The sequence below is a fragment of the Bos taurus genome, chromosome 29 (genome assembly GCF_002263795.3).
Source record: "Bos taurus isolate L1 Dominette 01449 registration number 42190680 breed Hereford chromosome 29, ARS-UCD2.0, whole genome shotgun sequence".
Lineage (NCBI taxonomy): Eukaryota > Metazoa > Chordata > Mammalia > Artiodactyla > Bovidae > Bos > Bos taurus.
In genome coordinates this window covers 9,601,262-9,616,548 of record NC_037356.1, presented here as the reverse complement: position 1 = coordinate 9,616,548, position 15,287 = coordinate 9,601,262, and the positions used below count along the sequence as shown (strand labels likewise).

General features: G+C 36.1%; 1 protein-coding gene across 24 annotated transcripts in view; it reads right to left on the bottom strand.

The window, feature by feature from the left end:
- Positions 1-15,287, bottom strand: part of PICALM (phosphatidylinositol binding clathrin assembly protein) — a 101,469-nt gene that overhangs the window by 4,577 nt on the left and 81,605 nt on the right. For 12 of the 24 annotated variants that reach the window (XM_059882885.1, XM_059882888.1, XM_059882886.1 and 9 more), the window contains 3 exon segments: positions 14,494-14,517; positions 13,083-13,142; positions 11,470-11,574 (listed from right to left, as the gene is read on the bottom strand). In XM_059882885.1, coding sequence (XP_059738868.1) covers positions 11,470-11,574; positions 13,083-13,142; positions 14,494-14,517 — 189 coding nt within the window. 24 annotated transcript variants of the gene reach the window in all.

Here is a 15,287-nt window from a genome sequence, read left to right as displayed (position 1 = left end):
CATGGACTGCAATCTACCAGGCTTCTCTGTCCATAGGATTTTCCAGGCAAGAGTACTGGAGTGGGTTGCCATTTCCTTCTCCAGGGGATCTTCCTGACCCAGGGATGGAACCCAGGTCTCCTGCATTGCAGGCAGACGCTTTACCCTCTGAGCCACCAGGGAAGCCCAGTTATATTAGTGGTTGAGTCATTTTCTTAATCCAGATCTTGTTCTCAGAAATAAATGTTCAAAGACAATGGGAAGAGACAATGGAAAAGTTGATGGAATTTACACAAGCAGCTATGGACAGGAAGACAGGACAGTAGGTCTGGCTTTGGAGAGTCAAATATCATCCAGGCTGCTGCTGCTAAGTCACTTCAGTTGTGTCCGACTCTGTACGACCCCATAGACGGCAGCCCACCAGGCTCCCCTGTCCCTGGGATTCTCCAGGCAGAGAAGCTTAATTGGAAAAATGCTTCTCCTCCACCTTTCATACCAACCAGGACAACCATTCAGAAGCAAAATGATTTTAAGTAAAGTAATCACTGAGCTTGGGAGTTAAAGATTAACTGGGTTTTTCTCCAAAACACGTTTTCTTTTTCATTTGATGTTAAAACAAAAGTCCCTGCTCACTGCAGAACACCAATCATCCAAAATCTACAGTCCTGTATGAAAGCCTCTCACTAAAACATATTCTTGTATTACATTTTCATAACGGCAGCAGTCTGAGAGGAAAACGCACTCTGAAGAATATGGGAAAATGGAACATCAGAATTCTTTTCTTTTCCATATGTGAGCACACTGCTAGAGAAAAGTCCTAGAGGCTTAATAATAATGTTGAAGAGCATCAGTTTTCTTTGGGGGAAAAACTGCTAGTTTCTAATACTTCTATTATTTGTTAAACTGGCAAAATAAACACATACATAAGTCTTCAACACCTATTTAAAAAATATGTAGCTACATTAAAACTTCAGAAAATAAGACTCAATAGCCCCGCAGTTAAGTTGCATATCAGCAACACCCATCTCAAGCAGACGGAACCTCGGCCCAGACTGGACAGGCTGACTGCACAGAGCGCCCAGGGCTGGGCCGCGCAGCAGTCCTTCACCGCCTGGCCCACCCTTCCAGCACCCACACCAAAGGACACGCACATCATGCACTGCTGAGAAAGCAGTCAGTTCAGAGAGCAAGTAAGGAAGCTGAAGGAAAGGAAATACACTGCAAAAGCCCAGTCACTGCTCAAGGAAAGAAGGAAGAACAGAGTGCACCAAAGGGCAACAGGATCCTGGTGGCTGAGAACCAGCAGGATTTAAGGAGCCTGAGAAAGTCACCCAAAACTACAAGCGTTAGCTCTCCTTTACGTATCATTCTTGAGAGTGTGTTAAAGAATATGTACGGCTGCTACGTACTGGAGAGGGTTCAGGATGGGGAACACATGTACACCCGTGGCTGATTCATGTCAATGTATGGCAAAATCAATACAATATTGTAAAGTAATTAGCCTCCAAAAAATAAATAAATAATTTTTTTTTAATTAAAAAAAAAAAAGAAAAATCCAATGATCTTTGTTAACTGCAAAATCACTGTGTTTTACAAGGTAGCAATAAGACAAATTGCAACTGACCCTACAGTCATATTCCACTACAAATATGCCAACACACACACACATCCAAACAAAAGAAAGACTTTCACTTATTTATGTCAGTAACATTCTCTATACCACAATTTCCACAGAGCTAAAAAAAATTAGTACAGCCACCAGTTTGTTCAAATTAAACTGACCTATCCCACAACTAAATATGCCATTTAAACAAATGGTCAGTCTCACTAGTCTAAAATAGACATACTTAAGTTTTTTCTCATTTTATATGAAAATGAAATACTGAACAATGAAATAAGAGCTGAATATAAATTAAAATACTAAAATGTACATGTAATTGATGATGGCAACTCAGTTGATACTCCTTCACCCTCTTTCTCCACCTGAATCAACCTTTATAGAAATGCTGCAAAAAAGCAGGGTTTTTTTCCCCCTTTTTGGCTGTAGTGTGTGTTTAGCATAGTAAAGACAACAGTACAGAAATTGTAAGTTAACTTCAAAAAAAAGCAAATATTCTAATAAAGGAATTTTTGAAAAATAGAGTTCTATCAATATACTAAAGACCATAAAATAAAAATGGTTACTACTCCTTCATTCTACAATGTTCAACACCAAACAAGAAAATTTCATGTTAGAACAAGAAAATAGCATCAGTCTCAGAAAGTGAGCCTAGTGCAACTGAAAGCTTATAGGAGAATAAAGGACTGGGCATTTTAGGACAAACTTCTTGAAATACATACTGGCTGTGTGTATCTATTAAAATTCTTAGAGAAGGAGCAACTCTGCCACATCTTTACATCTGAATTTGAATTCAAAAGCCTGGATAGCAAATAGCAACACTGTAAAGACTCATTTTGTCTTTGCTCAAGAGGCAAGTTAGGAGAAAAATGGGTGTACTTCTTTTGCCAAGGATGAGAGCAGTTTTATGGAAAGATGGAGATGAATCTAATCCTGGCTCTTTTGTAAAATGGGGTTAAGAAAGACCCAATACCCAAACCTCCCTTAACAGCTGCCTTGAGGACTGAAATATACAAAAAGCGCCCAGCTCATTGAGTGGCATACATTAGTCACTCAAATATTAGTTCAGCCTTCCTTACCCACTACAATCAAATACTCATCTAATTTTATATAATAGGATCAGCTCAAATCTCACTGAATCTGCATTGCTCTTTTAAGAGTTTTTATTTTACCATCAACCAGTCACTTGTGCTTCCATACTACACTCACCTTCAGGCTCCTCAAATGTACAGAAACATTAAGAATAAGAAATATATTTTGTCTCTTGTTCAGCAACTAGCAGTGACTTACACACAGTAAACACATTCTATAACATGCTAAGTTAAAAATATAAAACTTATATTTTAAAGTAAAACTAAGTAAAATTTACACATTCTATAACATGCTAAGTTAAAATGATTTTTGATGATAAAACAAGCTCTGTATAAAAATGATCATCAAAGTGGCGTATTAGAAGAAAGTATTAGAACTTCCCTATTTTTACCCTCTTAAAATGTCTATTTCTCCACGTTTTTAATGTACATAACACTGCTATAAGAATACAGAAGTATAAATACAGTGAGGGGACATGCTTAAAGACCACTTTCCTGATACTGCTGTGTAATCAAAACATTTTAGAAACCTCAGCCCTACTTAATATGATTTTACCGAGACATTACCTACAAAACTAACCCACAGAAAGATATGCTGATTTTGAATGTTACTGAATCCAGATGAGTAAGACATAAACATACAGTATTACCCTGCAATATTTTATACTAAAGACAATGCTCTTCTCAGCTGCCTCTGAGAAGCATGGCTACAAAGAGAAGACTTCTCTATGCACAAGGTAAAGGGCCTGTCCTGGAGGCTGAGGCAAATACCTCTGATAACTGTTTCCTGGGTTTATGTTCAACACAAACCCATCATGGGCTTTGGCCCATCAGTAACACCAAAAAGTAATGCCAACATTTCTGTCGCCTTCAAAGTGCTACTCATCTTGTTTTAGGGGCACAAAATAGTGACCTAAGAGGATTTCTCTTTAAATGTACGTTGTTTCTAAACCTCTTTACATAGAAGTAATGTTACTGCAAAACGGCATCTGAGACATCTCCTTAAAATCATGGCAACGTAAACTGACAAAGAATTATAGAAAACCAAACTGCAGAGGGAAATGGATCGCAAGACTTCTTAAACTCATGGAAGGAAATATTAACTGCTAAAGCTAAAAATAAACATTTCCATATACAAGAAGTGTTTCCAGGGTAAGAGAAGTCTGTTTAAAGTTCAATTTGATGGATGGAAATCCTGAAAGCTGGCTCAGCTTATGTGAATAAAATGTTTATGGCTCATTCATATAAGACTTTAACTTCTTATCCCTTGAAAACCAAAGAAAATGAAAAGCTTAGGTTTATGTTAACTGGTACATAAGGAGACAAAATAGTAATTATACCTAAAATGCACCACTTATTTGCTATTTATTGAAAATATGGCACTTTTCTTCAGTCAAAAAAACTTTCAAACTGTGTTCCATATATGAGCTTGAGGCTATTACCTGATTTATCCACTACCTGATTTATGCTTTTACCTGATTCATCTACTAAGCTTCAATTTAAAACATCTAAGGAGAGAGCTCCTTAGACTTGGACATTTTCACAAAAGGTTCGCTACCTCCACCAAAAAGGCGGGGGGAGGGGGCATATAAACTATACTAAATTGGACCAAATAAAAATTTTAATATAAAATCAAGTTTGGTAGTTTATGGTAACACTACCTCCACAAATGCTAAAATACATAAGGTAAAATCATCATTTTATAGATAAAGAAACTGAGGCTCATCAAATTTCCAAGGGCAACTTTCTCTGAAACACCTGGTTAGTGGGGAGTTGAGCTGACGAATCTGTTGAACTATCCTCCCAAAAGGTATCAATATGTTAAAGTCCTGACCCCTATGAATGAATCTATGAAAGTGACCTATTTGGAAATAGGGTCTCTGCAGACGTAATCAAGTAATGATGGGGTCATTAGGGTAGGCCCTAATTCAATGACTTTCTACGAGGGAAATGCCACGTGAAGACAGAGACACAAGGAGAGCGCCACGTGCGAGAGGCAGAGGATGACTTGGGCTGCTAAAAGCTGGAAGAGGCAAGGAAGGGTCCTCCTCTAGAGAATTAGGGGAGAAGCATGACCTGCTGACACCCTATTACTGGTCTGTAAGCCTCCAGGATTGCGAGAGATGAAATTCCTGTTGTTTGAAGCCATCAACTTTGCGGTTCACTCTGTTATGGCAGCCCTAAGACACCAGTAACAGATTTGAAGCAGTCCCAGTTCCCAAAGCAGTGTGACTGCTTCCTCTCTAAAACTTGCTGTCTCTATTAATCTCCACTCAGCTAGAATTTATGGTTATATTTAATATACAGAAAAAAGTTTAACATTAGAAAGATCATTTTTTAGAAAGGGTTTCTCTAGTCTCTGTCAGTCAGTGCACACTGCGTGGCTTCTGTACTCACAGTGCTGTACAGTCACTGACGTTCATTAGGAAGACTCTGTAGAACCTCACAGTCACCCAAGACTTTATGGATATGTTCCAGTTTTGTTGAAAACAAGAATTAGATTTCCACCTTTTAGGAAAAAAAATGTCCTCAGCACAAATCCAGCAAAAAGGCCTGGTTCTACATGTTGTCTTATTAATGATAATGGTCAGCAGATGGGACTCCTCCAATTTTTCTTTTGACTGATTCAGGTAGGCCCAGGAGACTACAGAAACAGTCTCACCAATGGTACTAAATCCCAATTCCCAAAGTAAATCCACGCCATGGGATCTTCTACTAAGCAAGGATGAATGACCACAACACACTGCTGACAAGGCAAAAGGCTCCACAGAAATGCAGCTGGGCAGATCAGCTGACAGAGAGGCACTGCCAACACCCACAATTAACACACCAAGAAAGTTAAAGCAAACAAACAAACAAAAAACGTAAAGCCTAAAAGCAAAGAGAGCTATTAGTTCTCACACACAAGAAAGTCATTAAAAAGGCCATTTTTTGTTTTTGGTAAGACTTAAATTATTCCAACAGCCAAAGCTAACAGTACCCCCATTTAGGCTGGTAAAAGGCACTCACAACCAGCCACTGTGTCCTTTCAGACACTCAACTGATGTCATACTTTCTTGGATCTGGCAGATACAAACAAAAACACAGCAGCCATTTTACATTTTATCCATATCCTCTACTAAAAAAACCCTCAAAGCCTCCCAATACCAATCAGGAAAACAGTAAAACTTTTAATATGCTTATTTTAAAAATCAGATCTGCAAATATAACACTCTATGGTTTTCATATTGCTTTTTGGAAAACAGATTGATACGGGGATCAGTATGAGATTCTCATATAAAAAGTGGTAAGAACATAAGCACAACGCCCCCTCACCAAATCTTCAACATCTCAACTGTTTCATGAACATTCATTAAGAGACTGTTACTTCACATCACAGTTAACTTAAAAAAAAAAAAGAAAGCAAAACCAGGTTAACTGTCTTCACGCTTAGTAACATAATTGCTGCATTACTGCAACAGTGGAACAAGTTTACAAACTGTTAATCAGCAATGTACATTTCAATTTATATACCAGTGTGTACCAGTGTTTATATAAAGCACAAGCAAGAGAGGACAGTAAGAGTCCCCATTCTCCCCAAGTTAATAAACACCCTAGTAACTGGTAACAGGAAATCAAATAGTGTGAGGAAGCACAGAAGTGAAGGAAAAAAAGCATTAGCCATACGGTTCTAGTATTCTCCATACAGTCAAACATACAGAAATATGCACTCATGTAGAGCATTAAAAAAAAAAAAAGGCTACGACATTAGTCATGAAACAGAACATCTTTAAGCTGTGTGATAATATTTTAAAAAATATAGAATTAGCACAAAATGTGAACAGAACAGAGTAAGTGTATAGGTCTATAGGAACATTAATGTCTATTAAATAAATTAAGAATATACTGAAGAACAAAACAGTCTGAGCTAACAGCCATGTGGAAGGTATTACCTACTTTCTTGCTAGCAGGCACTAACATAGCACTAAGAGAAAGCTAAATATAATTTACAACACACAACACATTGTTTGGAATACTTCATTAATGGTAATATGATAAATATATATGGCAGGGTTGAGGTACCCTCAAGAATATTAACTTGGAAAAAAAAAGAGTATTAACTTGGTTTCATAGTAAGTAGGTAAGAGACCAGGAGCTCTAAGTTACATCTTTAGTAAGTAATGGCTCCCAAAAGAAATACTTCAAGAAATAGGAAGACTTCTGACAATAGTAGAACTGGGATTTGATTAAAAGATTCTATTTTGATGGTTTGCTTATATTTATAAACGATCATTTATTTTATACTGTATAAAGAGACATCTTTGCCTCAAAGAATTTTTATTAAACAAAGAAAGCATAGCAATGACAGAACAACTAAAAGGTTTAAATTAAACATTAAGAAAAATTATTCTGTTTACTGCTACCACTGAACAGCCAAACTTAATAAAAGAAACTAGCTTTGCCGTTGTTCAGTTGCTCAGTCATGTCCAACTCTTTGCAACCCCATGGACTGCAGCACGCCACGCTTTCCTGTCCTTCACTATCTCCTGGAGCTTGCTCAAACTCACGTCCATCGAATCAGTGATGCCATCCAACCATCTCGTCCTCTGTCGTCCCCTTTTCCTTCTGCCTTCTCTCTTTCCCAAAATCAAGGTCTTTTCCAATGAATCGGGCCTTTGCATCAGGTGGCCAAAGTATTGGAGTTTCAGCTTCAACATCAGTCCTTCCAATGAACACCCAGGACTGATTTCCTTCAGGATGGGCTGGTTGGATCTCCTTGCAGTTCAAGGGACTCCCAAGAGTCTTCTCCAACACCACAGTTCAAAAGCATCAATCCTTTGGCGCTCAGCTTTCTTTATGGTCTAGATCTCACATCCATACATGACTACTGGAAAAACCATAGCTTTGACTAGATGAACCTTTGTTGGCATAAAAAGGTTCTGCTTTTTTAATATGCTGTCTAGGTTGGTCACAGCTTTTCTTCCAAGGAACAAGCGTCTTTTAATTTCATGGCTGCAGTCACCATCCACAGTGATTTTAGAGCCCAAGAAAATAAAATCTGTCACTGTTTCCATTGTTTCCCCCTCTATTTGCCCTGAAGTGATGGGACCAGAAGAAACTAAGAATTATTAAAAACTAAAGCATGAGAAAAATCTTTCCTACTCCAAAGACAGTTTAATTCTTAAATGATTAAAAATATTCAATCATGAAATTAAAGGCATTTTCATTCCTCAGGTTAGTCACCTAACATTTTAGCTTACAGTCTATTAGCGAAGAATTTAAACCGATTTTGCACACTGCTTTAAATTACTACAATGTTTATAAGTAAGTAAAAAGATATATCAATGAGAAACAGAGTAAGTGACACAATGGAAAATTATTTGTCAACCAAATTCTCTTGTTTGACAAATAATATTCAAAACCTGTTGAGTCAGGCACCATTTTAGGAACCATGAACATAAAATATACACGCTTGCCTCTGTGAGGGTTACAGTCTAATATAGGCAACTCTCACTAGATCAAATGGATGGAGGAGCGATAAGTGGACAAAAGGACGAAGTGATGGATGCTAAGCAGTGACAAATTCTATAAAGAGAAGTAATGCAGAACAGGGAAAAGAGCTTCACATCTCAGGAGAGCTGAAAAGGGATGAGAGATAACTTAGAACGAGCAAAGAGTAAATCCACTTTATGACAGACAAAGTTCTTCTAGAACAGACAAGACAGCAGAACAACACTGGATAATTACTGAGAATTGTGAATGCATGGAGCTGGAAGAACATGAATGTTCTGCTTATTCATTATTATTTCAAAGAGGGAAATTCTGTGAGGAAGTTTTTAAGACAAAAGAAAAGCTGAGGGTATATCTTACATGTTCAGTTATATTAAATTCATCTCCTTAGATTTTTGAGTCTGGAGATAAGATGCTACAAATACTGCCTACAGAAGTTTACTCCAGTATCTACACATGGATTAAACTAGAAAGGCAAGAAAGGTTCCAATCTGGATCAAGGATTATAGACTGCAAAAAGGGAGGGGCTAAGAATAGCAGAGGAATGGTCAGTGGGACACCATCACAAGATACAGGGAAAACAAAGAGGGGAAAGGAATCAAAAGCAACAACATAACATTTAAGACTCTGACTTTCAACTGGTTCAAATAACTCTGTAAGGAGAAGTCCAAAGCCTCTTTGAACCACTTCACTGCCACCCAGTCTTTTCCTCGTCATCAATTTGCCTTCTTCATTTCCTTTTCTCAACCAGTAATATTTAAAATTAACTACTGACCTCAAATTTGATTTCCCAACTAGAAGCTTGTTCCCAAATGTTCTCATTCTCTTCTGGGAGCAAGTAATGAGAAAAGTGCAGTTCTATCACTATTTCATTTATATACTTGGAAATTCTTGCATTGTTTTGGTGTTTTAGTGACAGTTAACATGGATTTCAAAAGGAAACAAGATACAAAACCTGTGTTAAGAACTGATGCCAGGGGGCTAGCAATTTTTAAGGCAGATTCTTTTTTACTAAGATTTGTTTTAAACTATATTAAAAACACACACACCAAAACCCCTCATGCATAATGTTTCAAGGTTAAAGTATTATCCAAAACTGTATAGGATGCTCTTGACAACTACAGCAGTTATATCTTAGATACATAAATATAGTTTATAATCCAACAGGAAACCCAAGGAATTAGCAGAGTGGTTCACTACGGGCACAGGAAGACAGTGGTGCCATAGTGGCCACATGGGCTGAGGAGCAGGAGAGAGGTAACGTGGCACAAGTGAGCACCAGGCCAGGAAGGAGCTAAGTTGCATTTCACCACTTGTTTAGTTTAGTTGAAGAATCTTTCCAAATCTCAACTTTTTTTAAATAAAGAATGGTGACACTAGTGACAGGAAGCCCATCTACCTTAAACATTATTTTGAGAATGAGGTAATGTATGTGAAAGTGTTTGCAAACTGCCAGGTAGCACCCAAGCTTAGTAACAATATATTCTGTTTCTGAGCTAGGAGCTTGCAAGACAACACCCACATTAGGTGCTGGGTTTTAGCTATGCATCAGGGAAAATTAGGTAGTTAGTGGTTACCAGTAAATTTACAGCCCCAAAATACAGTTGTTTTTTTTTCTTCTAAATACATTTAAGTTCTTCATCACTTGGTCTTGTAACAGTAAAAAAACCCAAGGCAATTTTTAAAAATAAACTACATGTACCTCAAGTTCAAAATGTGGGTAACAAAGAAAAAACTAAAAAAACAACAGGAAGACATATAAACTAAAGGATCTACATCAAAAGTTAAGGAAATCATCAACAGCTTAATGTTATCAAAATCTATACATTTCTTTAACAGTATTCAGCCAATATTCAGAACCGCTGCTGGTAAAAGATGGAAAAGAAAGAAAACTATAAATACCCATAATCTAATTTATAAAAACAAATGCATAAGAAAGATAACTGCATCAATTACCTCATCTACCAAGTAACTTCATTATGAATACTTAACTGTTTGAGGAGCAGGAAGAAAAGGTCGCTTTAACATGGACAAATGAGAATAAAAGAGGCATCCGGGGAAATACATGAAATTCAAAGCACATAGATTTTACCTCTCAATCAGAATTAAATTCACTATCCACTCCCAGTCACTGGCACTGCCCAAGTAATCAATTTATTAAATGATAAATACTCAAATTTATTAAATGGTCAATACTCAAAAAGGCTGAAAAATGAAACGGTCTCTTCTGCTTCACTGGTCTATGAGATACATATAGACTAACTTAACTGGATCAATACAAACTAATTTTTGCAATATAACAGTGTATACACTATCAAGTATAAAACTACCTGTGTTCAAGTGGAAAAGGAATAACAAGTCCATCAACAAACATGCTCATGAATGCTTTCAAACAGCATTAAATACATAAAATAATCAATCAGTTGGCACTGGAAGCCACGAAAGGGGGTGACTTTTACAATCACATGTCAGTACTTCCCAACTGTTAAATGATATGAGCAGGGTAATAGAGAGGGATAAGCCAACCTATCTCTTTACAAAGGTCTCGTCCCACCAGATGTCATCAGAGAGGTAAACAACAAAGAAACTTCTTATCTCCTCTCCTAACCATAATGGGAGAAGCATTTTTCAAAAAAAAAATCCAGATTTCCCTGATGCTAACAATAGTGAGATGAAAAAGAAAGAGTGAATATCCAGGTGAATTTTCATGAACTGAAGAAGGCCTTAGAAACATCTGAAGAGAAAAGTCTTTCCTGTGAAGAAATTAGGTCAGGATGGCATTTCAAGCTTTTTTGCTCTTTTGTGGGGAGAGGGTTATCTGTTTTTAAATATGATCTTCAGCAGGAGAAAGTTATCTAATGAAAAAATAGCATTCACAACTTTTGAAGACTTGTCAAGTTTCACAGACATCTCAACGGCAACACTTCATTGTGGCATTCAAGCCAAGAACTGAGTTCTGAGCTCAAGGTTTCTAAGGCCAACACAGGAGAGCGCACATCAGAATTGTTATCAGAAAGAAGGTTTCTTAACCTCTGGCCCTACCAACTATAAGTTATCAAGACTTTTCTTGATAACTTGATTACTGTTTGTAATCGCTTATCCTTTCTTTCCAAATAGTCAACATTCCTAAAAGCTCTAACATGAGAAAGATACATGAAGAAAGTATCATCCTCCATGAAGGGAAAAAATGCTAACAACTTGTTTTTTTGAACTGCATAAAAGGATTTTTCGGTATTATATTTCTTCCACATCAAGCACAGTACAAGTTACGTGCAGCATGTTAATTAGTACCTGTGCTCCTGATACAGGGCCAAAAGGGTTTGGTGGTCTCATGACAGGTTGGCTGTATATTAAGCTTGGTTGTGTCATTACAGGTACACTTCCCATTTGAGGAGGCTAAAAAAAACAAAAAACAGAAATTCTCAAGTTAAAGGATGCTGACTCACATTTTCCTTATTATGAGTAAGTAAACAAGAAGGATGATAATGATGTACTAGTATTAGTACATCTGAATTAACTCAAAGGGGAAATGTCTATAAATGCAAATAAGACTGACAGCTAAAAATTTTAAGAGAATTGTTTTGGTATGGAAAATCTTTCTTGGGCTTATTTTTTAACGTTTACCAAAAAACTCAACTTTTTCTGTATGAACTGCAAAATTCAAACTACAATAAACATACAAAATAATTTAGACCAAAAAAAATTTCCAAACTTGCCATCTTTAGACATAGGGAAACTTAAAACTATAAAATGGTTAAGACATTTCAAAGTAAATTGCCTTTGTTCATCAAATCCAGTTCTTATACCATAATGCAAGTAAGCACAAGGGAAAATAGTTGATTCTTTGAAGAAGTTTACCTTCAACAGTTCTTTCATTTTATCTTAACACATTTTTAAAGAAAACCAAGAAGAGGCTTAAATTCACACACAGAGGTTAGTTCATTCTTAAGTAATTGAAAATAAATCTCAAACAACCATCTCTTTAGAAATTACCACTCCACAATATAAAATTAACATAAGTGACAGAACAGAGTACACACACCATTACATTATTTTGGTTAAAATGCAATATTCTAAAATCTTATCTTTCTGCAAGTTCTACTTAACTTTTTAAGATGACTCCTATTTTCAGTGATTCACTTTATGAGTTTTCTGTGTAGATACCCTTTTTATGTAATGACTACTTAATCCAAAAGCTTTTATGAAACTTTTTCATATGCAGAGAAAGAGCTACTTTCACTAAGACATAAATAAAGAAGTAGCAGAAGTAGCCACAACAGCAATACCAATGGATGAACACTGCCTCCCACCAGCAACAGTTTCCCAGAATGTGTAGTGGGCTGAAGCTACTACACCTTCATTTTTATTTGAGTCTGCATATTACGAGAGCTGGGAGAGTAAGAGCAGTTTATAATGTGGGTTGTGGGCAGCTTAAAAGTTTAAACACTGTTTCTGTACTATACCAATCATGTCATAGGAAAATTTCTCTGGCCTTTACTAAACTAAATTTACCCCCTACACAATGCAAGAAATATCAACTCCCCACATCCACTATAGTAGTATTAAGGTTTTAAGACCTCACTGGTATTAATATAAGGTCAAAGCAACAGAGACTTGGAGTTAACATTAATGTTTAAATGAGTTCACAATGAAGCATAGATGCCTAACAAAACTTATGAGAGGAAAAATAAGCCAAGTAATACAGTTAACATTAATAAATGATATTTGTTGTATAATAACTGTTTTAGAAATACTTATGAAACCTACGCTGTGGTGCAAGGTTCTGTGCTAGTTACTAAGGGTATATGTGGCACTAACTCTTTTTTCAGTTAAGTTTGGAAATAAATACATGTTAAATGCAGGTCAATCGATTTTCAAAAAGCTGTGTTGGGAAAAATACTTACGATTCCATATCCTATCATGCCTGTTGGTGTAGTAGCAGGATAGGCCATTACAGGGGGGGCCTGACATGGTAAGAGAAAAAACAAACAAGCAAGTGTAACCCACATATGTCAATGGAGTCCAGGTAATTAATAGCTAAAAAGAATTGCTAAGACAGCTGTGATTAAAGGTGATATTTGTGTTCATTAATAACTGTGTCAAGCTCAATGACAAAAGGTGTCTTGAAATTAGCAGAAAAGCAGAATTATTAGAAAGAAAAAATACCATTTAAACTTATATGCAACAGTGATCTAAGATTTCAATGTGCTTTTACAGCATTAAAAATATTCAGATTTTTAGAAACACTCAAATCCTGCAATGTAACGTCTGTCTCTCCCATAAAGATGTCTGCCCAGAAAAAGCAGCAGAGTGAATGTTCCTAGGTGCTTCACTTCTGCAGCAAAGACAAAACTTAAAGATTTCAAATCAGTGAACAATCTGATCTTCCAAAAGACTAGTTTCTAAGGACCTCATTCACTTCTTTCAAATAAGCCCAAAGATTTCAAACCACTATGGAGTATGACTCAAGTTTGTATGTAGAATATATATATTAATATTCTAATTTATTCTGTAAATTATTTAAAATATGTTCTGCAAAGCACCAATTCAGAGGAGTAATACATTTTCAAGTCTGTTTATGCTTAAATGTCTAAAAGAATGATCTATTACTAAGATGTTTAAGGTCCTTCCTCTTCCTACTTCAATTCATGCTTTGAAATATACGACCTCAGCAAGAATCATTTTAGATACATTTGCTGTCTTAACAACATTCCCCTATGTGTTATCTTTTAATAAAAACTTCAGATGAATACAGGTGAAAGACCAATAACACTGCTAAAACATAAAACATAAATTATATGGCAATTTGAACATACACATGGAGAAGTTAAATAAAGCATAACTAAAGTGAATAGTTAAAAGTTTAGTATTTGTGTGAGCATGTAGAACTTATTGGTCTCTCCCTACTTAAAAACCAAGAGCTGCAAGAGCAGTAGACAAACTGCCAAGTACAGCAGAAGCCTGTAAGATTTCATGCAATTGTTATTTTCAACATTACCACAATCACCATTTCCCTTCATTCAGAAGTCATCAAGTGCATAGTGGAAGCACAGATACAAACACAGACGCCCAGCCATCTGGCAGCAAATGGCAGAATATTAAGCAAGAAAAAAAATTTATATTTCCCATGCTACCATCATCAGAATCAATTCTACAACAAACCCATGAAATCAGTAGATGCTAGGAAGAATTTTCGGCACAGTGAAAATTTGAATGTGAAAACAAGTAATAGCTGGAAGGTTATGAGATTCTGCTACAGCAGTGGTTAATAGCATGCCAATTTATTGCAAAAAAGGCTAGTTTTTGGTCACTTACGTATTGTGGAAAATGCATGCCATTCTGTTTTTCCCAGGGAGAACAATTACATAATGCAATAACACTGGATTAGAACAAGTACTTACACAACAGAAAATACATAGAGAGCATTTTAGTTCACATGTACATTCATTAACTACCTAGAATTCCTTGTATTTCCAGTATCTAATGGAAGAACATCTATACCAAAACACTATCAAGGTTGACAAGGGAAATTTAGTCTTTGGCATCATCACCTTACTTACGTAAGAATTACAAGTGTCATTAAAATATAAAACCTATCAGTAGTATGAACAGTGTAAAGTTCAGTGCATACCATAAACCGGGATGCACTGTACAATGAATATCACAGAAAAAAAAGCAAGCAGTTAAAAGAGTTGATAGTGTAACATCATTATATATTTTAATAAAATATCAATAAATTTGTTTTAAATTTTTAAAAGTTTAAAAACCTTGACAGTGTTTAAAGATTAATAAAAAGGTTAGAAATGTAATGTCATAAGCAGCATTTTATCTAGGTAGTGAATCACATCACCAGCCCTAAATGTTAGTCATTAAAAAGAACCTCTATGGAATACATACATACAAATATTTTAACCAAGTCCTCAAGAGATGACACACCTTACCATATACAACACAGCACCATAGATATGGTTTCTTATCAACATTCTAGATGGTTAGATGCCTATTACATTCTAACAGTCAATCTAAGGTCAAGTGCTATTTGCAAATTTCTACTATTTCATATAGATTAATACTAATTTAATACAAAATAAGAAAGGAGTCATTGTGTT